Source organism: Muntiacus reevesi, chromosome 22 (assembly GCF_963930625.1).
Source record: "Muntiacus reevesi chromosome 22, mMunRee1.1, whole genome shotgun sequence".
NCBI lineage: Eukaryota > Metazoa > Chordata > Mammalia > Artiodactyla > Cervidae > Muntiacus > Muntiacus reevesi.
Genome location: NC_089270.1, coordinates 14,335,079 through 14,362,141, shown reverse-complemented (window position 1 = coordinate 14,362,141; position 27,063 = coordinate 14,335,079). Strand labels below are relative to the sequence as shown.

Below are 27,063 nucleotides of genomic sequence, written 5' to 3'. Positions count from 1 at the left end.
TTTGACCTTGGAGTATAGAATGAAGCATGGCAAAGGCTGATGGAGTTGTGCCAAGAGTATGCACTGGTCATAGCAACACCCTCTTCCAACAGCACAAGAGAAGACAGACTCTCCACGTGGACATGACCAGAGGGTCAACACTGAAATCAGATTGATTATGTTCTTTGCAGCCAAATATGGAGAAGCTCTATACAGCAAAAACAAGACCGGGAGCTGACTGTGGCTCAGATCATGAACTCCTTATTGCCAAATTCAGACTGAAATTGAAGAAAGTGGAGAAGACCACTGACCACTTAGGTATGACCTAAATCAAATCCCTTATGACTATACAGTGGAAGTGAGAAATAGATTTAAGGGGCTAGATCTGATAGACAGAGTGCCTGATAAACTATGGATGGAGGTTTGTGACATTGTACAGGAATCAGGAATCAAGACCATCCCCAAGAAAAAGAAATGCAAAAAAGCAAAATGACTGTCTGAGGAGGCCTTACAAATAGCTGTGAAAAGAAGAGAAGCAAAAAGCAAAGGAGAAAAGGAAATATATACCTGTTTGAATGCAGAGTTCCAAAGAATAGCAAGGAGAGATAAGAAAGCCTTCCTCAGCGATCAATGCAAAGAAATAGAGGAAAACAATAGAATGGGAAAGACTATAGAGATCTTTTCAAGAAACTTAAAAGATACCAAGGGAACATTTCATACAAAGATGGTCTCAATAAAGGACAGAAATGGTAGGGACCTAACAGAAGCAGAAGATATTGAGAAGAGGTGGCAAGAATACACAGAGGAACTATACAAAAAAGATCTTCACAACCCAGATAATCACAATGGTGTGATCACTCACCTAGAGCCAGACATCCTGGAATGTGAAGTCATCATTACAAGCAAAGCTAGTGGAAGTGATGGAATTCCAGTTGAGCTATTTCAAATCTTAAAAGATGATGCTGTGAAAGTGCTGCACTCAATATGCCAGCAAATTTGGAAAACTCAGCAGTGGCCACAGGACTGGAAAAGGTCAGTTTTCATTCCAATTCCAAAGAAAGGCAATGCCAAAGAATGCTCAAACTACTGCACAATTGAACTCATCTCACACGCTAGTAAAATGATGCTTAAAATTCTCCAAGCCAGGCTTCAGCAATACGTGAACCGTGAACTTGCAGATGTTCAAGCTGGTTTTAGAAAAGGCAGAGGAACCAGAGATCAAATTGCCAACATCCACTGGATCATCAAAAAAGCAAGAGAGTTCCAGAAAAAGATCTATTTCTGCTTTATTGACTAGCCAAAGCCTTTGACTGTGTGGATCATAATAAACTGTGGAAAATTCTGAAAGAGCTGGGAATACTAGACCACCTGATCTGCCTCTTGAGAAACCTGTATGCAGGTCAGGAAGCAACAGTTAGAACTGGACATGGAACAACAGACTGGTTCCAAATAGAAAAAGAAGTACGTCAAGGCTGTACATTGTCATCCTACTTATTTAACTTATATGCAGAGTACATCACTAGAAATGCTGGGCTGGACGAAACACAAGTTGGAGTCAAGATTGCTGGGAGAAATATTAATAACCTCAGATATGCAGATGACACCACCCTTATGGCAGAAAGCGAAGAAGAACTAAAGAGCCTCTTGATGAAAGTGAAAGAGGAGGGTGAAAAAGTTGGCTTAAAGCTCAACATTCAGAAAACTAAGATCATGGCATCTGGTCCCATCAATGCAGATGGTGATTGCAGCCATGAAAGTAAAAGATGCTTACTCCTTGGAAGGAAAGTTATGACCAACCTACGCAGCATATTAAAGAGCAGAGACATTACTTTGCCAACAAAGCTCTGTCTAGTCAAGACTATGGATTTTCCAGTAGTCATGTGTGAATGTGAAAATTGGACTATAAAGATAGCTGAGCGCTGAAGAATTGATGCTTTTGAACTGTGGTGTTGGAGAAGACTCTTGAGAGTCCGTTGGATTGCAAGGAGACCCAACCAGTCCATCTTAAAGGAGATCAGTCCTGGATGTTCATTGGAAGGACCGATGCTGAAGCTGAAACTCCAGTACTTTGGCCACCTGATGCGAAGAGCTGGCTCATTGGAAAAGACCCTGATGCTGGGAAAGATTGAGGGCAGGAGGAGAAGGGGACGACAAGAGGATGAGATGGTTGCATGGTGTCACCGACTTGAAGGACATGGGTTTGGGTGGACTCCAGGAGTTGGTGATGGACAGGGAGGCCTGGCGTGCTGTGGTTCATGGGGTTGCAAAGAGTCGGACACGACTGAGTGACTGAACTGAACTGAACTGATGATGATCTTTCCAAATAGGTAAATCTATTTTATAATGGAGTTTTTTATTTTATGAAATGACAAGTGGTAGTTTCTGTTTTCATTTCTTCTGCTTGGGTTATCAATAACATCTTTTGTGGTTATTTTCCAATATAGCTAGACTTGTGTTTGAATAGTGAAAATGTTTTTCAGAAACTTTTTCTGGATTACTAACAACAAGATGATGATAAAATTTGACCTGTGTGAGAAGATAGGAAAGGGATAGATAAAGGAGAGAGGAAAGAAGGAAACAGAAAACTCAAGCAGAAACATTTTGATTAGAGGTAGAATGGCTGAATGAATACAAAAACAAGACCTGTATATATGGTATCTAAAGGAGACCCACTTCAGACCCAGAGACACAGACTGAAAATGAGAGGTTGCAAAAAGATATTCCATGCAAATGGAAGTCAGAAAAAGGCTGGAGTAGCAGTATTCATATCAGATAAATAAGACTTTAGAATAAAGACTGTTACAAGAAGCAAGAATGCTACATAATAATCAAGTTATCAATCCAAAAAGGAGATATAACAATTATAAATATTTCTGCCCCCAGTATAGGAGCACCTCAATACATAAAGCAAATGCTAGCAGCCCTAAAAGGGGAAAATGGCAGCAACACAATAATAGTGGGAGACTTTAATACCCCAGTTCCACCAATGAACAGATTATCCAGACAGAAAATAAATAAGAAAACACAAGCTTTAATGACACAATAGACCAGATAGAATTAATTGATATTTATAGGACATTCCATCTGAAAGCAGCAGAATATCCTTTATCTCAAGTGCACACGGAATATTCTCCAGGGTAGATCATATCTTGGGTCACAAATCAAGCCTCGGTAAATTTAAGGAAATTGAAATTGTATCAAGCATGTTTTCTGACTACAACACTATGAGATTAGAAATCAATTACAGGAAAAAAAAGAAACTGTAAAAACATGAACACATGGAGGCTAAATAATAGACTACTGAATAACGAAGAGATCAGTGAAGAAATCAAAGAGGAAATAAAAAAATACATAGAAACACATGACAGTGAAATCAGGATGACTCAAAACCATGGGATGCAGTAAAAGCAATCCTAAGGGGGAAGCTAATAGCAATTCAATTCTTCCTCAAGAAATGAGAAAAATCTCCAGTGAACAACCTAACATTATACCTAAAGTGGCTAGACCAAGAAGAGCAAACAAAACCCAAAGTTAGTAGAAGGAAATAAATCATAGGCAGAGCAGAAATAAATGAAATGGAAATGAAGAAAACAATAGCAAAAATCAGTGAAACTAAAAGCTGGTTCTTTGAGAAGATAAAATCAATAAACTTTTAGCCAGACTCATTAAAAAAAAAAAAAAGGATTCAAATCAATAAAATTAGAAATGAAAAAGGAGAAATTACAACTGACACCCCAGAAATACAAAGAGTCATTAGAGACTACTATAAGCAACGCTATGCCAAAAAAGTGGACAACTTGGAAGAAATGGACAAATTCTTAGAAAGGTACAGTCTCCCAGGACTGAAGCAGGAAGAAATAGAAAATATAGACAATCACAAGTAATGAAATTGAAACTGCAGTTAAAAATTGTCCAACAAACAACAGTCCAGGACCAGATGGCTTCATAGGTGAAATCTAGCAAGCATTTAGAGAAGAGATAACATTTATCCTTCTTAGACTCTTCCAAAAAATTATAGAACACTCCCAAGCTCATTCTGCTAGGCCATCATCTCCGTGATACCAAAACCAGACAAAGATACACGAAAAAAGAAAATTGCAGACCAATATCACTGATAAACATAGTTGTCAAAATCTTCAACAAAATACTAGCAACACATTAAAAGAATCATACACCCTGGTCAAGTGGAATTTTTCCAAGGGATGCAAGGATTCTTTAATATATGTAAGTCAATCAATGTGGTACACCATGTTAACAAGTTAAAGAATAAAAAACATAGGATTATCTCAATAAATGCAGAAAAGCTTTTGACAAAATTCAACACCCATTTATGATAAAAACTCTCCAGAAAGTGGGCATAGAGGGAACCTACCTCACCATAATAAAGGCCATACATGACAAACCCACAGCAAACATCAGTGGTTAAGAACTGAAAGCATTTCCTTTAAGATCAGGAACAAGACAAGGATATCCACTCTTGCCATTATTATTCAGTATAGTTTTGGAAGTCCTAACTGTGACAGTCAGAAAAAAAAGAAATAAAAGGAATACAAATTGAAAAGAAGAAATGAAACTGTCACTGTTTGTGGGTGATATGACTATATATAGAAAATCCTGGAGATGCCACCAGAAAATTAGTGCTAATCAATGAATTTGGTAAAATTGCAGGATACAAAATTAATGCACAGAAATCTCTTGCATTCCTGTATACTAACAATGAAAGATCAGAAAGAGAAATTAAGTAATCCCAGTTATTATTGCAACAGAAAGGATAAAATACCTAGGAATGAACCTACCTGAGGAGGTAAAAGACTTCCCTGGTGGCTCAGATGGTAAAAGAATCTGCCTGTAATGCAGGAGGCCTGGGTTCAATTCCTAAGTCAGGAAGATCCCCTGGAGAAAGGAATGGCAACCCACTGCAGTATTCTTGCCTGGAGAATTTCCATGAACAGAGGAGCCTGGCAGGCTATAGTCCATGGGGTCACAAAGAGTTGGACACGACTGAGTGATTAACACTTTTACTTTCAAGGAGGTACTTGAAAAAGTCCTGTGTTCAGAAAACTATAAGAAAGAAATCAAAGATTTCTTTGATTTTTGAGAAAAATCAAAGATGACACAAACAGATGGAGAGATATATCATGTTCTTTGGTTGGAAGAATCAATATCATGAAAATGACTATACTACCTAAAGCAGTAGTTTTGATGAAAGTTTTACTTTCATTTTAGTTTTGAAGGATTTATTAACCAAAGAAACTATGCATCACACAAACAATTTCAGTATTTAATAGAAGGTTATTTGACTTAGTTTCAGTATACAGTCATTAAAAGAAGAGAAATAGAAACAAAGAGAAAAATAATAGCATATACATCACCAAATTTGGGCCAACCAACCTCCAGACCTAGACAGTGCTGGTAAGTCCCTCATTAACAGCAGTCTGGAGTCCTAATTGGGATAAAGTCCCAGGTGGTGTGAGACTTCAGATTGCAGTTTTTGGGTCTCCCACTTAAAATCCCAAGCAGCAAACTGATATCATCATCAATTTGTCCACAGAAATGCAGCTCTGGTTTTACTTTAACTTTTTGCTGTTTGTTTCACCTGTGAGTCATAAGGGGTAGGGAAAGTGTCTCAGGCAGTAAAGAATCCACCTGCAATGTGGGAGACCTGCGTTCAATCCCTGGGTGGGGAGATCCCCAGAAGGGAATGGCTACCCACTCTAGTATTCTTGCCTGGAGATTCCATGGACAGAGGAGCCAATTTCTTAGACTCTGGAGGTGGGAGGTGGGGTTGGGGGAATTGGCCAGACCCTCAGGGGCTTAAGAGAATCTAAGACCCACGCCCTGTCTTATCTAAAGTGCTAGCTGGCTTGCTTTCCTTGCAGGCAGGCACAGAATCTTTGCAGTATCCAGGTAGATCAGAGGCCTGCTCTTCTCCTTCTGATGTCTGCACAAGACTTCCTCCATTTTAATTTCCCTAATATAAGTCTGTAGATTCAGTACACTCCCTATCAGATTACCAATGGACTTTTTCACAGAATTAGAACAAAAACCTTTTTACAGTTTTTGAGGATCCATAAAAGACCCCAGATACCAAAGCAATCTTGAGAAAGAAAAACAGAACTGGAGTTATCAGGCTCCCTGACTTCAGACTATACTATAAAGCTACAGTCATCAGGACAGTATGGTATTGGCACAAAAACAGAAATATAGATCAATGGGACAGGATTGAAATCCCAAAGATAAACCCACATACCTGTGGTCACCTAATCTATGACAAAGAAGGGAAGAATATTCAATGGAGAAAAAAGTATTTTCAGCAAGTGGTACTGGGAAAACTGGACAGCTGCATATAAAAGAATGAAATGAGAACACTCCCTAACACCATATATAAAAAGAAAACATGGAGTAAAGATCTAAGTATAAGACCAGACACCTATACAACTCTTAGAGGAAAACATAAGAAGAACTTTCTTTGACATAAACCACAGCAGTATCTTTTTTGACCCACTTCCTAGAATAAGGAAAATAAAAACAAAAATAAACAAATGGGACCTAATTAAACTTAAGAGCTTTTGTACAAAAAACTATAAATGAGATGAAAAAACCACCTTAGAATGGGAGAAAATATTTGCAAATGAAAGTAACTGAGAAAGGACTACCATATGACCGTAATTCAAAAAGACACATGCACCCCAGTGTTCATTGCAGCACTGTTTACGTTAGCCAGGACATGAAAGCAACCTAGATGTGCAACTACAGATTAATGAATAAAGAAGATGTGGTACATATATGCAGAGAAAAATTACTCAGCCATACAAATGAAGAAAATTGGGTAACATTTGTGGAGATATGGATGGACCTAGAGTCTGTCATAGAGTGAAGTAAGTCAGAAAGAAAAAAGTATTGTATATTAATGCATGTATGTGGAATACAGGAAGATGGTATAGGTGATCTTATTTTACAAAGCAGAAATAGAGACGCATAAAGGCCGAGAATGGACATGTGGATACGGCCTGGTGGGGAAGGGGAAGTGGGGTGAATTGAGAGGTTGGGATTGACCTATGTATACTACCACGTGTAAAGTAGATAGCTAGTGGGAAGCTGCTGTAGCGCACAGGGAACTCAGCTCAGAGCTCTGTGGTGACGTAGATGGGTGGGATGGGAGGGGGTGGGAGAGAGGCCCAAGAGGGAGTGGGTATATGTATACATATGGCTGGTTTATTTTGTTGTCCAACATTGTAAAGCAGGTATACCCCGATTAAAATAAATACTTGGACTAAATTCAGAGAAGTGCTGTGTTGATTCACATTTTATGTTTATGTTTCTTTTGAGAAATATAATGATAGATTTGTAAAATGTATGACTACAAGCTAGGCACTGTACTAAATGTTTTATAAGCATTGTTTCATTCTTATAACTATTCTGGAAGGCAGACAGGGTTGTTATTTCTTCTTTATAGGAAAAAAAAACACACAAAAAATGGAAGCACAGAAACTTTGTCCTTTACATATGGTCATGGAGCTAGTAGAGGGGATAGCTTATACTTTAACTCAGAATGACTTTAGAATTTATGCCCTTAACTACTCTGCTAAATGGCCACTCTAGTTTTGGAATATTTTATAAGTTTGATTTAATTGGTAAATTTATTGTAAATGATAGTCCTCTCAAGGCATTGTTTAGTCAGTTAAATAAAAATTTTTGCTAGTTGGGTTGATGTAGTATTAGTTCATTAGATTGTTAAACTTTACCAGTCACATATTGCTGTGACTTGATTTTGACCCACAGTTTCCTTATTTAATCCAAAGATGTGTTTGTCATAATATTTGGGTTGTTAATTAATCATGAAGCCAACTTGTGGAGAAATTATTACCTGTAAATGAGTTCCATTTCCCTCATTTTAGAGAATGTATTAATATATGTTTACATGTACATTATACATACACATGCACTGTTACAATTAGTGATGTTACAAGGGGTGCTATACAGTATAAGTATAGGATGACTGAATGAGTCTTCCTCTGTTTTATTCAATTTATTTTTTATAAGTTAAATTTGTATCACTGTCTAAATCAAGCCTTACTAATGTTAATGTTTAAATTATAACTAGATTCATGCTTTTCCCCCCGAGAAAATGGCTCTCTTTATCAAAAATTTTTTTCTGAAACATTTCCAACGTATAGGAAATTTGAAAGAACTTTACAAGGGACAGTCATAACTCACCACTTTGATTTTCTTATTACCATTTTATTATACTTACTTCATCACATATATATCCATCTATCCCTCCTTCATCCATCTTGATTTTTGATATATTGGTACATCTCTGCCTGTATACTTCAACAAGTATTTCATTAACTAGCATTCAATGTTTATTTAGTTTCTTTTATGTTAAAAAATTTTAATGGGGTATTGTTGATTTACAATATTGTGTTAGTTTTCAGTTCAGTTCAGTTGCTCAGTCATGTCCAACTCATTGTTACCCCATGGATTGTGGCACACTAGGCCTCCATGTCCATTACCAACTCCCAGAGCTTGCTCAAACTCATGTCCATCGAGTCGGTGATGCCATCCAACCATCTCATCTCTGTCGTCCCCTTCTCCTACCCTCAATCTTTCCCAGCATCAGGTTCTTTTCCAATGAGTCAGTTCTTCTCATCAGGTGGTTAAAGTATTGGAGCTGGAGCTTCAGCTTCAGCATCAGTCCTTCCAATGAATATTCAGGACTGATTTCCTTTAGGATTGACTGGTTTGAATCAGTTATATATATACGTATATTCACTGTTTTTTAGATTCTGTTCCCGTTAGGTCATTACAGAGTACTGAATGAAGTTCCCTGTGCTGTATTAGAGAGTTCTTATTAGTTTTCTGTTTTAGACATAGCAATGTATATATGTCAGTCCCAGTCTCCCAGTTTATCCACCCTCCCCACCCTGGTAACCATAAGTTTATTTTCTACATCTGTGTCTCTATTTTTGTTTTGTAAATAAGTTCATTTGTACCATTTTTTGTTTTGTTTTTAAGATTCCACATTTAATGGTGAATTTCTAGAGTCCCAAGAACATTGTAACTCTGGTTTTGTAATTTCATGACTTTTACCATTTAATTTTATAGGTATGTTAGAAGTCTTGGGAAAATGCCTGGATCATTCAAGTTGGAAACTATTTCCAAAACAGAGCACAAGTATTTCTATGTTCTTGCTTACTGGAATTAAAGCAAGAAAGAAAGTGAAACTTGTGTCAGAACTGCCTGTGAACTATCCAGTGCTATATAACTCTTTATTCACTGTCAGTGCAATTATGTCAGCAGTTTCATAATGGTGAAGAAAGTAGGTTATAGCTTTTAAAAAATATTTTTATTGAGTGTGACATAAATGCAATAAACTATACATTTCTTAGGTGTGCAGGTGTAGCTCAGTTAGATTTTATATTTATCTAACTCTGTAATCCAGATCCGTGTCCAGATCAAGATCTGGAGTAGTTCCAGTCTATATCTGTTTTAATCTACATCATGGTTATTATTTCCAGCCTTTTATATCTATTTTAATCTGCATCATGGTTATTATGAAGTTTGTGGGGTGTTTTCATGTTTTGTGGGTTTTACTTTGATACAGATATTAATCAGTGTACATTAGAAGATATTAAAATTACTTTGAAACCGTAGAAACAGCAAAATGTCAGAAGGAATCTTATTTTTAGAAGTATTTATTGATAGGAACCAGTAATTGCCATATTGTGCCCACAGACAAATCCGCTTTACTGATAGTAATGTGTTTTCTGTAGTATGTAGGAGCAGCTCCAGTTTGCCTGCCATTAATCCTTCCCCACAGGGGTTACAACATACCTTCTTGTCTTATAAGTTCTTTTGATTAAACAAGAATTTTTGCCAGAAAGTGTTTTGAAGGAATTGATGAGTTTGTAAATGAAAACTAAGTTTGTAACTAAAAATTTAGTTTCAGGGGTACTGGTTGTTACAAATAACTGGCTGGCATTATTAAGCTGTTGGTAGTATTGGATCATTATTTCTTATTTTGCATTGGTATTCTCATTACAGTGAAAGCAACTTCTCTCCCAAGTTTAATGAAAAGGATGGGCAGGTTGAGAGAAAGAGCCAGAATGGCCTGTATGAGGTTGAAAATGGAAGACCTAGGTAGGTACTGGGGTGGGGCATCTTACAATAATGGGTCTTTAAAAGGTAGAAAATAATTGTCAATGAAAATTCACTTAACAATCAAGGTAAGAAGAAAAAAGCAAATTTTATGTAAACCAAACTAAGAGTTACAACTTGGAAGACAGACTCTGAGGAAGCTCTGAGAAATGTTCCACCTGTTAGAAGATGCTGTTGTTTAGTCGCTAAGTCGTGGTGAACTCTTTTGTGACCTCAGAGCCCTCCAGGTTCCTCTGTCCTTAGGATTTCCCAAGCAAGAAGGGGGATCCTCCTGACCCAGGGATCGAACCCACATCTCCTTCATTAGCAGTTGGCTTCTTTACCACTGAGCCACCAGGGAAGACCTGTTAGAAGGTGTAGTCATACACATTTTCTAGACAAAGGATTGTACATCAAAATGGGGTAAGATACTGATATTTTACATAAGGTTCCCCAAAGATACATAGTTCAGGTAAGCATGTACAAAGCAAGCAGTGAGTCACCATGACCCCTTGCAGAGTTGGGAAAGCATGCTGTTCTTTTAAGAAGTTACATTGCTAGTGTCAGAAGAAAGGGAAAATAATAATCTTTGTGGTCAAGAAAGCACTCTTATCTTTGAGGAGGTCTGATTAATGTGCAGATACACTGCACATTAGGGATGCTTGGAGAGGCCCAGATGGACCCAGAAAATTTTATGTCTAAATTTTTTTGCCCTGCCTTAAAATACATATTTTATTTTATCAATATATTTAACATTTATTGAGGGCTTGTATATGCCAGACCTTGTCTGAAAGAATTTATATATGTGATCTAATTAAATCATAATAATAACCCTGTGGGTGGATATTTTTAGTTCTATTTACAGATAAGTAGAGAAAATACAAGTAGTTTGCATATGGTGAGTAAGTGCTGGAAGGAATTGAATGCATCTTCTTATAACTTTACCTTGAAATAGAAATAATAACAGTTGACTCGAACAAAATGGGGCTTAAACTACACAGACCCACTTATACATGGATTCTTTTTCAGTATTAAAGATTATACAGCACTGCTCCATCTGAGTTTGATTGAATATTTTGAATGTGGAACCACAGATACAGGGGAACTGTGGGTACAGACGGTGGACTATAAGTTTATATGGAAGCATTGTTCAAGGGTCAACTGTAATTGAATAAATTAACAGAAGGAAAGGGTTCAGTATTGTATTTCAGTGATTATTTATAAAATGAGGTAACACTGTTAATAATTTATCCAAATATGTAAGAGTAAAAATGAAAACAACCTAACAATTTAATATTGCTTTTTTCTCTTGGCCATGTCGTGTGGCAAGTGGGTGGGATGTGGGAATCTTAGTTCACCAACTAGGGATCAAACCCGTGCCCAGTGGAAGCATGGAGTCTTAACCACTGGATCACCAGGAAATCCCTCTTTTTGTACTTTTAAAAGTGATTTTTCTACACAACTCAAAAATTTTCAGTTTTTCTTAAGTCATCATAAAAGGAAGAAATGTAAAAATTAGCTTGCCTGAAATAAAACAGTAGAAAAATCACAGATTTGGTAATCATACTTATCACCTTGTAGAAATGTTGCAAAAGCTAAAAATATTTTTAGTTCTTCTAAAGCAAGGAAATAGTAGTGCTCCTCTCACACCAACCTGGTCTTTCAGTTTTGCTAAATTCTTTCTTTGTTCTTAGCTTACTCACTTTTCTGTTTTTTTGAGTCTTTTCAAGTCAAACTTGCCTTTCATTGACTTACTCCTTAAGTTCTCTTCTGGGCATAATATATTAGAAGATATATACACATATAAAAGGACAGAAAAGGCAAAGGAAACATAGCCTATTGTTTTAGTCAAGACTCTGACTAATGGAAACCAACTCTAGCTTGCCTGAGTAAAAAAGTGAACTTTACTCCAGGCCTATAGAATCATCTCAGGAATCCAAAGCAGAAATGCAGCTAACTTTAGGAAAGGGGTAGAGTTTGGAAATCCATTAGAACTGTCTTTCTGCCTTATGTCTGCTTTCCTTTATATGTTGCCTTTGTTTTGCTTTTTCTGCAAATAACTTTCTCTGTTGCTCAGGCACTAGGGTGATCTATATGTCTTTTCTGCAGCTTCTAGTTTATCAGTTACAGGCTTAGTCATTTATAAAAACATAACATTCTCTCTCTTAATATTGGCCTTGATCATTTGTATTCAAGGGTGTATGGTTACATGGAATAAAACATAGTTACTGACCACCCTGCCCCTCCTCCTGAATTTGAAAAGTAGAATAATTGCAACTTGGCCAAGTGTCTTGCCTTTCTGTTTTTATTTGCAAGTCTTGCTGAAATATTTCTGAGTCCAGTATAAAACAATATAAAATGACTCAATTTTCATAACAGTCGCAATAAAGAGCAAAATAAAAAAGAGTGGCTGGGACTTCCCTGGGGGTGTAGTGGTTGAGAATCCACCTGCCAGTGCAGGGAACGTGAGTTCGATCCCTGGTCCAGGAAGATCCCAAATGCTGTGGAGCAACTAAACCTGTGACCCACACCTTCTGAGCCCACGTGTTGCAGCCACTGGAGCTCCTGTACCTAGAGCCCGTGCTCTGCCATAAGAGAAGCCACTGAAATGAGGAGCCTGAGCACTGCAGAGGAGAGTAGCCCTGCTTGCAGCAACTGGAGAAAGCCCTTGCAGCAACGAAGACCCAGTGCAACCATAAATAAAAAAAATAGTTTAAAAACAAAAGCTGAAAGGGAAAATCTGACAAGTTATTTACTTTCACATACTGGGAGGACCAAAGATGTTAAATAGATAAGATTGCAGATTAGGGCATTTCATTTTACATAATGAAAGTTAAACATGTAAGGAATATTGACTGGAAGAAAATTACTCAGGTGTGAGTGTGCCCTGTTTATCTGATAGACTTTTAAATAATGGGTTGTGGCATTAGGTTAAATAGTTGTTGGCATTTTTATAAAATTGTTTTTAAAAATTTGAATTTGGTATATTTGAAATCTTGAAATATTAAGTTTTTTTACTTCGTTATATGCTGTGTGCTGTGGGCTACGTTGCTTTAGTCATGTCCAGCTCTGTGCAGCCTTTATGGACTCTAGCCTGCCAGGCTCCTCTGTCCATGGGATTCTCCAGGCAAGTGTACTAGAGTTGGGTTGCCATGCCCTTCTCCAGGGGATCTTCCCGACCCAGGGATGGAACCTGTGTCTCTTATGTCTGCCTTCATTAGCAGGCGGGTTCTTTACCACTAGCACCTCCTGGGAAACCCTCATATGCTACACAATATCTATTACTGATAATAAAAATCTAGAACCCACTGTGAAAAAAATGGACTTTAAAATGTAATCAAAACCATATGAGTGAGACTGGTTGTAAGAGAGTGGAGTATGAAAAGAGAATGATGAGAAAGGGAAGAGAAGTGTGAATATACTGGATAAAGTGTTGCTGTTGCAGAGTTAGACTGTGATTAGGTGCAGAGCATTTCAGCCTTCCAGATTTAAAACAACTTTGGAAATGAGATCCTCCTCCTAGATCAAGCCCAGGCATGAAAGAAAAGTTAAATAACACTGTAAAGAAATATGTACTTTGAGTGTCAAATATGTAGCAGAGCTACTGGATTTGTGTGGAGATCTTATTTCCCTCTTAGTACCTTGTTTTGGGCCATATCAAGTTTGGTTCAAAAAGATGAGTACATTCACTTGGTTTTATGGTTTTTTGTTTTTCCAGAAATCCTGCAGGACGGACTGGACTGGTTGGCCGGGGGCTTTTGGGGCGATGGGGCCCCAATCATGCTGCAGATCCCATCATAACCAGGTAAGAGCTAAAAACACATTTCAGTAACAAAGAGACAAGTAATTGGAAAAATACAGACATTAACCATGTTTTTACATGTCCATCATATGCATATACATATGCAAATATATGTATGCATATGTACATGTTTATATATCTAGTTATCCCTTGGTATTTTAGGGGCTTGGCTCTCGAAGAGGCCCTTGTGCCTCAAGCAGGTAGCAAAATCTGTGGATGTTCAGGTCGCTTATATAAAATGGAACAGTACAATTGACCCATCTTATCCGTGGGTTCCGCATTTGTGGATACAGAGAGCCGACTGCATGTGTGTGTGTTTGTGTCGGTATATACACAGGCATATATATATGTATGCAACCTTGAAATTAAAAGACGCTTGCTCCTTGGAAGAAAAGCTATGACAAACCTGGACAGCATATTAAAAAGCAAAGACATTACTTTGCCAACAAAGGTCCATCTAGTCAAAACTGTGGTTTTTCCAGTGGTCATGTATGAATGTGACAGTTGGACTATAAAGAAAGCTGAGTGCCGAAGAATTAATGCTTTTGAACTGTGGTGTTGGAGAAGACTCTTGAGAGTCCCTTGGACTGCAAGGAGATCCAACCAGGCCATCCTAAAGGAGATGAGTCCTGGGTGTTCATTGGAAGGACTGATGTTGAAGCTGAAACTCCAATACTTTGGCCACCTGATATGAAGAACAGACTCATTTGAAAAGACCTTGATGCTGGGAAAGATTGAGGGCAGGAGGAGAAGGGGACGACAGAGGATAAGATGGTTGGATGGCATCACCAACTCAATGGACGTGAGTTTGGGTAGGCTCCCGGAGTTGGTGATGGACAGGGAGGCCTGGCATGCTGTGGTTCATGGGGTCGCAAAGAGTTGGACACAACTGAGCGGCTGAACTGAACTGAACTGAGCTGGCTTTTCTTGCTTTTGGTCTTGATCACCTCCAAACTAACTTCCAAACTTTTGTCAAAGTGAGTGAGTTTTCTAAAATACAAATTGCTAACAGCTTTTAACCTGCTTTAAAACATTCTCTGGCTCTCTAAGCAGGTAAATTTGAGGAATTCTTTGCCTACTTCTTCAACCTCATCATCCATCTTTCCCTCACTGATGTTCATACTGCTGTGTATACATTCAGTTTCTTGAATACATTATTTTATTTTTATATCTTTGTTTCCTCCCTCTGCATCCTTAAAATCAGATTTGTCTTATACTAATTGTTCTTTCATTTCTAGCTAACTGTACTCATCAAGCTGTCAGTCTTACGGTTTATTCACCTACATGTCTAGCTCCACTCCTAGGCTGCTGTGAACTCTTTTAGGGCGAATTATGTGTTAGATGGGGCTTCCCTGATAGCTCAGTTGGTGAAGAATCCGCCTGCAATGTGGGAGACCTGGGTTTGATTCCTGGGTCGGGAAGATCCCCTGGAGAAGTGAAAGGCTACCCACTCCAGTATTCTGGCCTGGAAAATTCCATGGACTGTATAGTCCATGGGGTCATAAAGAGTTGGACGTGACTGAGTGACTTTCGCTTTCACTGGTTAGATGTAGTGTTCAGCCACATTATAAGGAAACTTGGACACTCATATCTAAGCTGGTATATTTTAGCCTCATGCAGAGTGAAGATTAGATTTTAGACTTTCTGTTTTGGTTTTGTACTGCAAGTTCAAAATCTTTATCTTTGCCTAAGGGTCTGTTAGAACTAATCTTAACATTTGCCAGGGGGAGGTAGATGTGATGTAGGGAAGGGGAAAGGGAGATTTATCAGCACCTTTGGGAAGGAGGCTCTGATTACAAAAAGCACATTTTGAAATTAACGTTACCTTGATGTTTTAAAAATATGCAATTTGAAATATAAAATTAAAAGATAAAGTGAGATTTCTTTTATCAATAAAGGGGATAAAGATTGAGAAGCATTTTTTTTTGAGACCAACTGAACCTGTATCACATAATCTTTTCTGAAAACAGGGTGAACTGTTAAAAGCAATTATTGCAGATCTTTTTTACTACTTATATTAATAATTCTTAAAAAGGATCCTTGAATAAAAAAATAAGAAACTCTCAATGACCCTTCCTTTAAATTCTGTTCTGCTTTAAAATCTTTTTGATAAATTTTACTTTAGTAAAAACTATATCTCGAATTTTTATTATGGAGACTATAATATACTTTATGGAAAGTAGACATTTGTCTTGGTTTGTAAAACAGTGCTAAATAAAGAATATTTTTAATGCAAAGCAATATTCTTTATAAAACTAGCTGATTTGGGGTAAACTTATATACACTCTGTTGTAAAGAAAAATACATCTTTATATTTTTGTCTTAAGCTTGATATAGGACCTTGATCTTTGTTCTGAATCACTTATAACCTTACATTACTGTTTATAGGTGGAAAAGGGATAGAAGTGGAAATAAAATCACCCATCCCATTTCTGGGAAAAACATCTTACAGTTTGTTGCAATACAAAGGAAAGACTGTGGAGAATGGGCAATCCCAGGGGTAAGCATTAAAATAAAGTCAAATCAATGTTTTATGTTCTTTTTAGTTGCTTTACTTGTATAATGCAAGGTTATTGCATATGGATCTTTTCTCCTCCCTTTAGTCTCTTTCCTCCCTACTTCAGTTAGTAATTCCTTTGCAGTGAAGTATCATTGTTAATGATAAACATAGAATAATACAACAAAGCTGTTAGAATCTGACTCTGAATTCTAAAACCCTTGAGAAAGAACATGGACTTTGATGTTAGACCTGGGCTTGTGTTTTAGCCTTTCCAGTTGGAGCTGAGTGCTATGGAGTTCAGACCTTTGTTCTAAAAATAATTATATCTATTTCATAGGATTATTAGAGAGCGCATTTAAAGCACCTGGTATTGTAGATACTCAATAATGCTGAGTCTTGTCTTAGAACCCATCCACTACTCTAAGACCAAGGTAACATTTTCAGTATTTAAAAAAAAGATAACACATTACTTACTGTCCCTTATAGTTTTTTAAGTTTGTATAATATTATCAGGAAGAGTATACTTTTATTGAGTTCACATCAGTAGTATTTCAGGTGACTTTAAAAAAATGTATATGTGTTCAAGAGCGGGTTTTATATTTTATGCCATATTGTGAAATGGAGATAGTTTGATAAGAGTATGACTCGTCATATATACATTCTGCTATCTGCAGGAATGGTTTTTCTTTGGAGGGTAAAATGGAAAGAAAAAGAAGGTTGTAGCTGACTGTAATAAAGGCTTGGGCTAATTATTCCGAGCCAACTAAACTTTACTCATGCTGAATGTAAAATACAATGATATCATCATCATAGGATCTTCCATTTTTATTGTCTTTTGAAATTCTGATCAGTCAGGGAACTGTTGTCATTGAATATAATTTTGAGAGTTGTTTATCTCAGTGTATTTTGATCATCCACCTTTTGTCAACTAATATTTTAGACACTGAGGATACAGCAGAGCTATATGAACAAGCATCACTCTCTTCTTGGTGCTCACACTCCAATGAGGGAGACCATACAAGATAAATAAGTTATTGTATGTACTAAGAAAACTAAAGCAAGGAAGGGGACTAGGAAGTGTTGGGAGAGCTTGCAGTTTTAGATAGAGGGTGGTTATAGAAGATCTCCTGAGAGAAGGTGACATAAGTGAAGATCTGGAGGAGGTGAACAAGTGACCCATGGGGATATCTGGGGAAAGCGTCTTTAGGTAGAAGTAATAGCAGTTGCAAAGGCCTAAAGGTTGGGACATGCCTGGCACATCCTAGGAACGTTGAGGAGGTCACCGTGACTGTAATGGAATGACCAGTGGGGAAAGTATCAGTTTGTTGTATTCTTTCTTGCCTCCAGCCCTTCCTTCTGTAGCTTGACTTTGGAAAATACCAGGAAAGGAGTCTGACAGGCTCAGTTATCATAGGCTAACCTTGGACCATTTACTGTGGTTGAGTATATATATGGTTGATACCCTGCTAAGCTGCTTCTACTAGAAACAAATGATTTAGAGAAGAACATATTACAGAATATTATGGGCAGATGGAGCAACATATCCCTGGAGAAGGAAATGGCAACCCACTCTGGTATTCTTGCCTGGGAAATCCCATGGACAGAGGAGCCTGGCAGGCTACAAAACATTGGGTTGCAAGAGTCAGACACGACTGGACGCCTAAACCAACATCACCCCAGAGCAATGTATGTCCACTGTATCAGTCAGGAAATATTTATTGGTTGAGTAAAAGCTTTTTCCTTTTTTTTTAAACAAAAATGTGACTCTCAGGGGATGGTGGATCCAGGAGAGAAGATTAGTGCCACACTGAAAAGAGAATTTGGTGAGGAGGCGCTCAACTCCTTACAGAAATCCAGTGCTGAGAAGAGAGAATTGCAGGAAAAGTTGCACCAGCTCTTCAGCCAGGAACATCTAGTGGTAAGAAATGATTTCTAAGAAAGATTTAGTCCTGGGGATTAATGAAAATTACTTAAAATTCACCTGAAAATCTGGTAGAATATTCTCTGAATAAAGTGAAATACCTGTATATTTGAAATACATGTTCATAAACAAATTGTAGCTCTTCTCTGTGAATAGATTCCTACTTAAATTTTTATAGCCCAACTTTACATCATTTATTATAATATTTTTTTTCTCATAGTTTTTCATTAGACTCAGTGTGAGCTAATGTGATACTGAGTTCACCCATCTAACAGTAAATCTTTTCTGTTTTTAAAAAATTTGCAAGAATTCAGCGTTTTCAAAAGGACATTTATATTTTAACTTATGTTGTTCAGAGCTTTTCTCATTCATAACAGTTTTAAGTCTCATGTCTGTTTTGCTTATGTATCCTTTGTGATTTAAAAAAATCACTATAAGGTATATGTGCACTAGTAATAAGAATAATGGATTTTATTTTTTGTTGCTGTTGACTTTTGTTTGATGGGCTTTGTTTTCTTCCTAGAATTAGGATTTCTTAATTGTTTATATTGTCTGGATTTTGGGTCACATTTGTTAGATGGCTGGATCCAAGTCTTTTCATGTATCAAGAGCTTAAATATTAGTCTTTACTAACCTTGTTTATAGATCTTTGTTTAACTAGAAGAATCTATCTTTGTATGTCTGAAACTGTAATCATGGGAATTATTTTTAAATTGGCGCATAATTGTTTTACAGCGTTAGTTTCTGCTGTCCAGCGGCATGGATCACAGCTCTGCGTATACATATATCCCCTCCTTGAGTCTCCCTCTCACATCCCCCGCAGAAATTATTAAAACAGAAAAATATTTACATGAGTCTTAAAAAAAAATCATATGGCCCAAATATGATTATTTTCACATTCTGAAATTAGAATCTGAGGTGCTGAGGGTTTTGTGAATGTTAGAGCTACCTCAGAATGTTCTTGAGAATATTGTTTCCTGGGAAATTTATGTATTTAAAAAAATATTTTGTTCATTTGATGCTGTTATAAATGGAATCACTTTACTTTCTTAATTTCATTTTCACATTGACTTTTTTTGACCACTTTTTCTTTTTGAGAAATCTTAGTTCCCCAACTAGGGGTTGAACCTGGGCCCTGGTGAAGGCACCAAGTCCTAATCACTGGACCACCAGGGAATTCCCTCCCTGGGACATGTAGTACAAGCATATGGAATGTTACATTAAAGGTTCTGTAATATTTACATTTCTTTTGTGTGTGTGTGTGATAAAAAGCACATAGCATATAATATGCCCACTTAACCATTTTTTAAGTGTACAATTAATTAATGTTAATTAAATGTGCATTGTTTTGCAATGGATATTTCTGATTCTGAAGAAGGCAGCATGCTCTGCGACCATTTCCTTTTCACCCTAAACTTTTTTTTCATCTGTCTTCTTCTAAAAAATAGATATATAAAGGTTATGTTGATGATCCTCGAAACACTGATAATGCATGGATGGAGACAGAAGCTGTAAATTACCATGATGAAACAGGTAATTTTACTAATGTTTATTAAACTAACTGAATTAGTGGATCAATTTGTCAAGCAGCCTACCTGGACACAATTAAATCTGGACTATTTCAGTATTTTAAGTCAGTCATCTAGTGATTATAGAAGTATATTTTTATGAAATCAGATTATTGATATTAAAATATGTTAAAAAAATGAAAGAATATGTAGAAGAAAGCTTTAAAAGTGTTACCAGTAATGAATCTCCTTTAATCCTTTGGTAGCATATAAAATCAAAGTTAAAATTATAAACTAATTATGTGCCTTAAAGTTGTCAAATTGTTTGAGTCCATTTGTATAAAACAAAAGCAAAAACAACTGGAGATTTGGGTAGGAAGTATGGGTATAGTAAAGGAAATGGGATTTATGTCTGTCTTAATGTTTGAAATAATTTTATAATAATCATGTACTCTTAAAATGCAAAATAATACCAAAAAAATTGCAACTATTGAGCAAACTTCAAATGGATGATTTTTTTCTGGTCAATGGATTTAAAAAATTTAGCAGGTGGGTGGAGATCTTTTATTATAAAAAGAAAGGGGGAATCTGCTATTTAGAAAATTAATTACAATTTTAATATATATGGAGTGGCTTCTCTTGAAACATTTTACTGCTAAATTGGATGACCTTTTAGATACTTTGTTTTCATCTGTAGCATAATGAAGTGGTACCATATCAGAGAACTAATTGTTCCATTCATGGTTCCTTTCTGAGCTGTATTGTTGATGGAAAAATGGGGGGAGAGAGACTGGTCATGTCTAAGGTCTCAGGCGAGTCCTTGGGATGGACTGCCAAGTGAGAGTCCTTGGCTTCGTGCAGGAAGGAATTCAAGAGCGAGCTGAAGCAGAGTGAACACAGGTTTATTCAGGGAGGTACACACTCCAAAGACAGAGTGTGGGCCGTCTCAGAAAGCAAGAGACTCTGAAATATGGGGTGTTTGGTTTTTATGGGCTGGATAATTTCATAGGCTAATGAGTGGGAGAATTATTCCAGTTATTTGGGGAAAGGGGGAGGGGATTCCCAGGGATTGGCTCACACTCACTTTTTGACCTTTTATGGTTAGCCTCAGAACTGTCCTGACTCCTGTGGGTGTGTCATTTAGGATATGCGGATGTATTATAATGGACATATAATGAGGCTCAAGATCTAGTCTGCCATCCTGGACCTAGTTGGGTTTAACGAGTTTATATTGTGTCCTCAATGGCTGTATCATTCTTTTAAAGGTTGTGCCTTACCCTGTTCCTGTCTCAGTATAACCTTGTGCAAATCACATGTTCTCTTGGACTCAGTTTTTTCCTTAAAAGATAGGCTGCAACTAGATTTGTCACTTTTACATTCTTGCTGAACTTGGGGGAACTCCCAGCACAAATTTCATTACTTCTCTACAACAACTCTAGCCAGAGTATTAGAACAATTCATTTTGGTATTAAGAACTTAAATATTTCAGAGGGAAAAATAATGCATATGCAATTTAGAAGCAGGTCTCTGCAACTTAAGTAGTGATACATTTGTTAGCTGTTTATTTTTGAAGTTAAAAAACAATGACTGATCCTCTAGTGGTTGATTATATAGTGTCTGAGTTGTTCAAATCACTGTTTTCACTGTTTCATTCTTTATCTAAACTTAAAAAAATTTTTGCAGTCTGATAATTTCAAATCTCTGCCATATCTGGTCTGATTCTGATCCTTTGTCTCCTCAGACTGTGTGTGGTCTTTGCCTTTTAGCATGCCTTCTAGTTTTTTTGGAAGGTGAACATGATGTATCTAGTAAAAGGGACTGAGGCAAATAGACCTCTAGTGTGAGGTTTTATGTTTGTCTAAACATAGCTAGAAGTTAGGCTATACTTATTATTTGCTATAACTGTAGGTCTCAGAGACCAAAATTTCCTCCCAGTGGTTTTGTTTTCGCCTCCTTTCATTTTTTGATGTCCCTAGAGACTACTTAGGGAGAAGACACTGGCACCCCACTCCAGCACTCGTGCCTGGAAAATCGCATGGGCAGAGGAGCCTGGTGGGCTGCAGTCCATGGGGTGGCGAAGAGTCGGACAAGACTGAGCGACTTCACTTTCACTTTTCACTTTCATGCATTGGAGAAGGAAATGGCAACCCACTCCAGTGTTCTTGCCTGGAGAACCCCCGGGATGGCGGAGCCTGGTGGGCTGCCATCTGTGGGGTCGCACAGAGTCGGACACGACTGAAGTGACTTAGCAGCAGCAGCAGCAGCAGAGACTACTTAAATAAGGTCTGAGCCATGCAGTTCTTTCAGTTAATGCTCTCTTGTTATTTTATGGACTCTATCGCTGTGGTGGTAAGTTGGGAGTGATGCTAAAAGTTCAGCTTCTCTGAGCTGGTGCCAGATCGAATCTTGGAGACATAGTTTTGGGTGAAGTAGAAAAGTATAGCTTTATTCGTTTGCCAAGCAAAGGGGGTCATAGCAGGCTCCTGTGCAGATCCAAGAAGAGTTGTTGATTTTCAGTTTGTTTGTATTTTTTTGGTGTGAAGATGGGAGTGATGATTTGCAAGCTCTTTAAGTGTCAGACATATAAAGTTTTTAAAATTTCCCTTTGTTTAGTTTATTAGTTGACCAGAGGACAGGATGCTTTCAGACATTGGGTCTAATAAAGAGCATGTTGGAGAACATCGTTATTTAGATGATTGTATTTTAATTTAACTTTTAGATTTCGGATTTACTTCTTAATTCTGGTTCTCCATTGGTTATTGTTTATTGTATTTGCCATGAAGGTACACAAAGAGCTGTCATTTTAGCACTGGGATTTAGAAACCTTTGTGCAGAAATGGGCTTCCCTGGTGGCTCAGACAGTGAAGAATTCTCCTGCAATGCAGGAGACCTGGGTTTGATCTCTGTGTGGGGAAGATCCCCTGGAGAAGGAAATGGCAATCCATTCTAGTATTCTTGCCTGGGATTATTTTACTATTACGAATGTAATCATTATAAAGGATATGTGTGTTTATAATGAGTTATTTAGAAAATAGGTGACATAAAGTGGAAACAATTTTAAAGCAGCAGTTATTTCATTTCCCAAAGATAATGACTATTGACATTTTGGTTTATTTTCTTCCAGATTTTGTATAAATGTTTTTAAAATAAAAATGGGTTAACACTCTGCATTCTTTTTTTTACTTACAATTTCACTTAATATATTATTGACATATTTCCATGTCAGTATGTGGAGAGCTGCTTCATTTTTAATGACCATATGGGAGTCCAGTGGACTCTTATCATTTATTTAATCTGTGCCCTCTCAATGGAAAGTTTGGTTATGTCCTCTTTTTCCTCTTTGTTTATAAATAGTGTTGTCTTGAATACTTCAGTAAGCTTGTCTTTTCATTTCCTTAGGGTAATCCTTTGAAGTGAAATCATTTGGTTGTTTATGGTCTCCCTAGGGCCTTTTACAGAGTCTGGTGCATAAGAGGCAATCTGATATTTGTTGTATGAAAGTGAAGTCGCTTGTATATACTATCTATGGTGAAACGGACCACCAGCCCAGGTGGGATACATGAGTCAGGTGCTCGGGCCTGGTGCACTGGGAGGACCCTGAGGAGTCGGGTGGGGAGGGAGGTGGGAGGGGGGATCGGGATGGGGAATATGTGTAGCTCTATGGCTGATTCATGTCAATGTATGACAAAACCCACTGAAATGTTGTAAAGTGATTGGCCTCCAACTAATAAAATAATATTTAAAAAAAAAAAAAAGAAAGTGAAGTTGCTCAGTCGTGTCCGATCCTTTGAGACCCCACGGACTGTAGCCTACCAGGGCTCCTCCGTCGATGGGATTTTCCAGGCAAGAATACTGGAGTGGGTTGCCATTTCCTTCTCTAGGAGATCTTCCTGACCCAGGGATTGAACCCGGGTCTCCCGCATTGTAGGCAGATGTTTTACTGTCTGAGCCACCAGGGAAGCCCACTTGCTTTTTAAAAGCTCTTGATAAATACTGCCGAACTGTCCTACAGAAATGTGCCATTTAGATTGCTAGTTGTGGTCGAAAACATTTATTTTTAATTTTTGATAATTATAAATATTTTAATATTATATAATAATATTATTTTAATATTTTCATGTAATATATTACATATTATTTAATATTAGTGTTAAATATTAATATTATATTATTTAATGTTATTTTATTATTATATGGTTTCTGATTTGGTGTAATACTTGGAAAAGTGTACTTACCTTATGACTCTAAGTGAATCATTTATAATTGTTTTCTTTCATTTTTTTAATGTTTAAATCTAATCTCTCTGGAATTTTGATGTGAGGTTTCATGTTTAATGTTAACTCTTTTTTTTTTTAAGAGTAATATTTTTACTTTTCAAAGAGAAAAGCTGGACTTCCCTGGTAGTCCAGTGGTTAAGAATCTGCCTGTCAATGCAGGGGACATGAGTTCAGTCCCTGGTCTGGGAAGATCCCACATGCCGTGGAGCAGCTAAGCCCACATGCCTCAATAAGAACAGCCACCTCAATGAGAAGCCCATGCTCAGTGATGAAGAGTAGCCCCCTCTTGTCACAACTAGAGAAAGCCAGCACAGAGCAACGAAGACCTAAGTGCAGCCATAAATTGTTGTTCAGCCGCTCAGTCGTATCTGACTCAGTCGTGTCTGACTCCTTGCGACGCCATGGACTGCAGCATAAATACATGGACTGCAGCCATAAATACATAAATAAATAGATAGAGTGGTATTGGAGAAAACTCTTGAGAGTCCCTGGGAAAGCAAGGAGATCCAATCAGTCAAAATCCTAAAGGAGATCAGTCCTGAATATTCACTGGAAGGACTGATGCTGAAGCTGAAGCTCCAATACTTTGGCCACTTGATGCAAAGAACTGACTCATTGGAAAAGACCCTGATGCTGGGAAAGATTGAAGGCAGGAGGAGAAGGGGACGACAGAGGACAAGATGGTTGGATGGAGTCGCTGATTCAATGGACATGAGTTTTGAGCAAGCTCCGGGAGATGGTGAAGGACGGGGAAGCTTGGCGTGCTGCATTCCATGGGGTCATAAAGAGTTGAACATGACTGAGTGATTGAGCTGAACTGAGAAAGAGAGAGAGAGAGAGAAGCTTTTTTTTTTGGCTGTACCCTGTGGCATGTGGGATCTTAGTTCCCTGAACAGGGACTGAGCCCACACCTTCTACATTGGAAGTGCATATTCTTCACCACTGGACCTCTAGGCAAGTCTGAGAAAAGCTTTCTTATTGGTACCTTTACTTGAAATTTAGAAACTTGGTTAAAATTTGGGCATTTGGGAAATTTGGAATATTCTCGTTTTTAATTCAGTCTGCCACTTAATATAATGATGATTTAAGATTATTTTGAGTAAGAATACTTGAAGGTACAGGATTATGCAGAAACAGAAGTGACTAAATAAATTGCACTTTCTTGATGATGATTTTTCTTTGGTAACCAGGTGAAATAATGGATAACCTTACCTTAGAAGCTGGAGATGATGCTGGAAAGGTGAAATGGATGGACATCAGCGATAAACTCAAGCTTTATGCTAGTCATGCTCAGTTCATCAAGCTTGTGGCAGAGAAACGAGATGCACACTGGAGTGAGGACTCTGAGACTGGCTGCCCTGGCTAACAGCTCACAGTCTCCATGTAAGCCAAAAGCCAGGAACGGAGCATGTACGGAGAAGAAGACAGTATCAGAACTCATATATAAAAAGGGCAGGGCAGGGCACTTGGAAATTCCTTTATTCATTAAATGACAGGCAGTTAGGTTTTGCATCAGAATAAAATTAGCAGGTGTGGTGAAACAACACAGAATTTTCTGCTCTTCTGTCAAAAGTGCTGTAAACAATCATTTTGTATGTATTCTACTTAAGCATGGCTTAACCCAAATTGAAACAACTGATGCTCTTTGAAGAATCAGAATTCGAACAAAAATAAATTTAGATAAATTTCTGTTCAGCCATAATTTCTGCTTTCTGTGTAATTCTTGTTTGTCAGTTTTGTTTTTCCCCATTGACTTTTGAGGTATGAAGGATATTCCTACCATATCAAGCGTCTCTCAGAGGAGTGCCAATCTCCATTGTCTAATCTGATTTATCTTTAAATTATTTGGTTCACGCTTTGCTTTATATGATCTTGTTGAAGCTGGTTTCAAAAACGGAAACCTTTTGTATTCTTGACTTGAGTTGTAAGTTATATGAGGAAATTTGAGTCACTCTTTTAGTCGAAAAATATCAAGATCAATGAACAAGAGATCATGTCCTCATTTCCAAAAATTCTGAATTACAAAAATGTGTCCAGAAAACTAGTAATTTAAATTTATATATGCATTCCACTCTACTGTAACTACGGGAAAGGCTACCCACTGTAGTATTCTGGCCTACAGAATTCCATGGACTGTATAGTCTGTGGGGTCGCAAAAGAGTTGGACATGACTGAGCGACATTCACTACTGTAACTGTGTATACCATAAATGAATTAAAAATGATGTTCAGGAAGGAAATGAGATGGAGACAGGAGGTCTTTGGGAGTTAACGTGTCTTGTTAGGAAGGGATTGTTAAGGACTGACTTAAGTTTTTGAGACTCACTGTTAACATTGTCATTCCTTGAGGAAAGGAAAGAGTTTGTGTTCCAGGTGTTCTTAGAAGCAGGAAAGAGGAAGGAAAACAGCACTGCCGTGTCTCAGTGGACACTTCTATCACTTTCTGGCCTGTATAGCCGTTGGGAAAGTCCCATAGTGCTAACACCTGTAGACCTGAGGTAGGGACTGTCATAATTCCATCCTCATTCCTGTTGGACTGTAGATGGGTCATCTGAAGAAAAGGTGGTTTAGGGAATAGAGGCATGGTTGTTTTCTTCAGATGTTTGAAAAAGGTATTAGGCTTACACTGTAGCTAGAGAACAAAAATGAGGGCTAAGATAAATTAATAAAAAAAGGTTTCTGGTTCTGTTTTTTTTTTTTTTTGCCCCCCTTATTTAGTGTCGAAGCTCTTGGTGGTAAACTTGAACTGAACTGACAGGAGGCTTTTTTCCCTCTGTTTTGCTGAGAAACATTAGAATGTTTGATTTCAGGTTGTTGCCTCAAACCCCTCTGAAAGAGTTATAAGGTTTATGTTCAGTATTAGTTTTCTAAAATCCATAAAATCATGGTCCTTGGGTGTGTAATACGGGACTTTTGCTTGACAAGGGTGGTCTGCTC

The 27,063-nt window shown here is 37.6% G+C and overlaps 1 protein-coding gene across 7 annotated transcripts in view; it reads left to right on the top strand.

Moving 5' to 3' along the window:
• The window catches only part of NUDT9 (nudix hydrolase 9), a 33,766-nt gene extending 7,937 nt beyond the window's left edge, over positions 1-25,829 (top strand). For all 7 annotated transcript variants that reach the window (XM_065914228.1, XM_065914225.1, XM_065914222.1 and 4 more), the window contains 6 exons: positions 10,027-10,122; positions 13,838-13,924; positions 16,310-16,421; positions 18,193-18,339; positions 19,791-19,875; positions 25,318-25,829. In XM_065914228.1, the coding sequence (XP_065770300.1) occupies positions 10,027-10,122; positions 13,838-13,924; positions 16,310-16,421; positions 18,193-18,339; positions 19,791-19,875; positions 25,318-25,493 (703 nt within the window). In that variant the 3' untranslated portion in view covers positions 25,494-25,829. The remainder of the gene's footprint in view (positions 1-10,026; positions 10,123-13,837; positions 13,925-16,309; positions 16,422-18,192; positions 18,340-19,790; positions 19,876-25,317) is intronic.
• Positions 25,830-27,063: the final 1,234 nt, after the last annotated feature.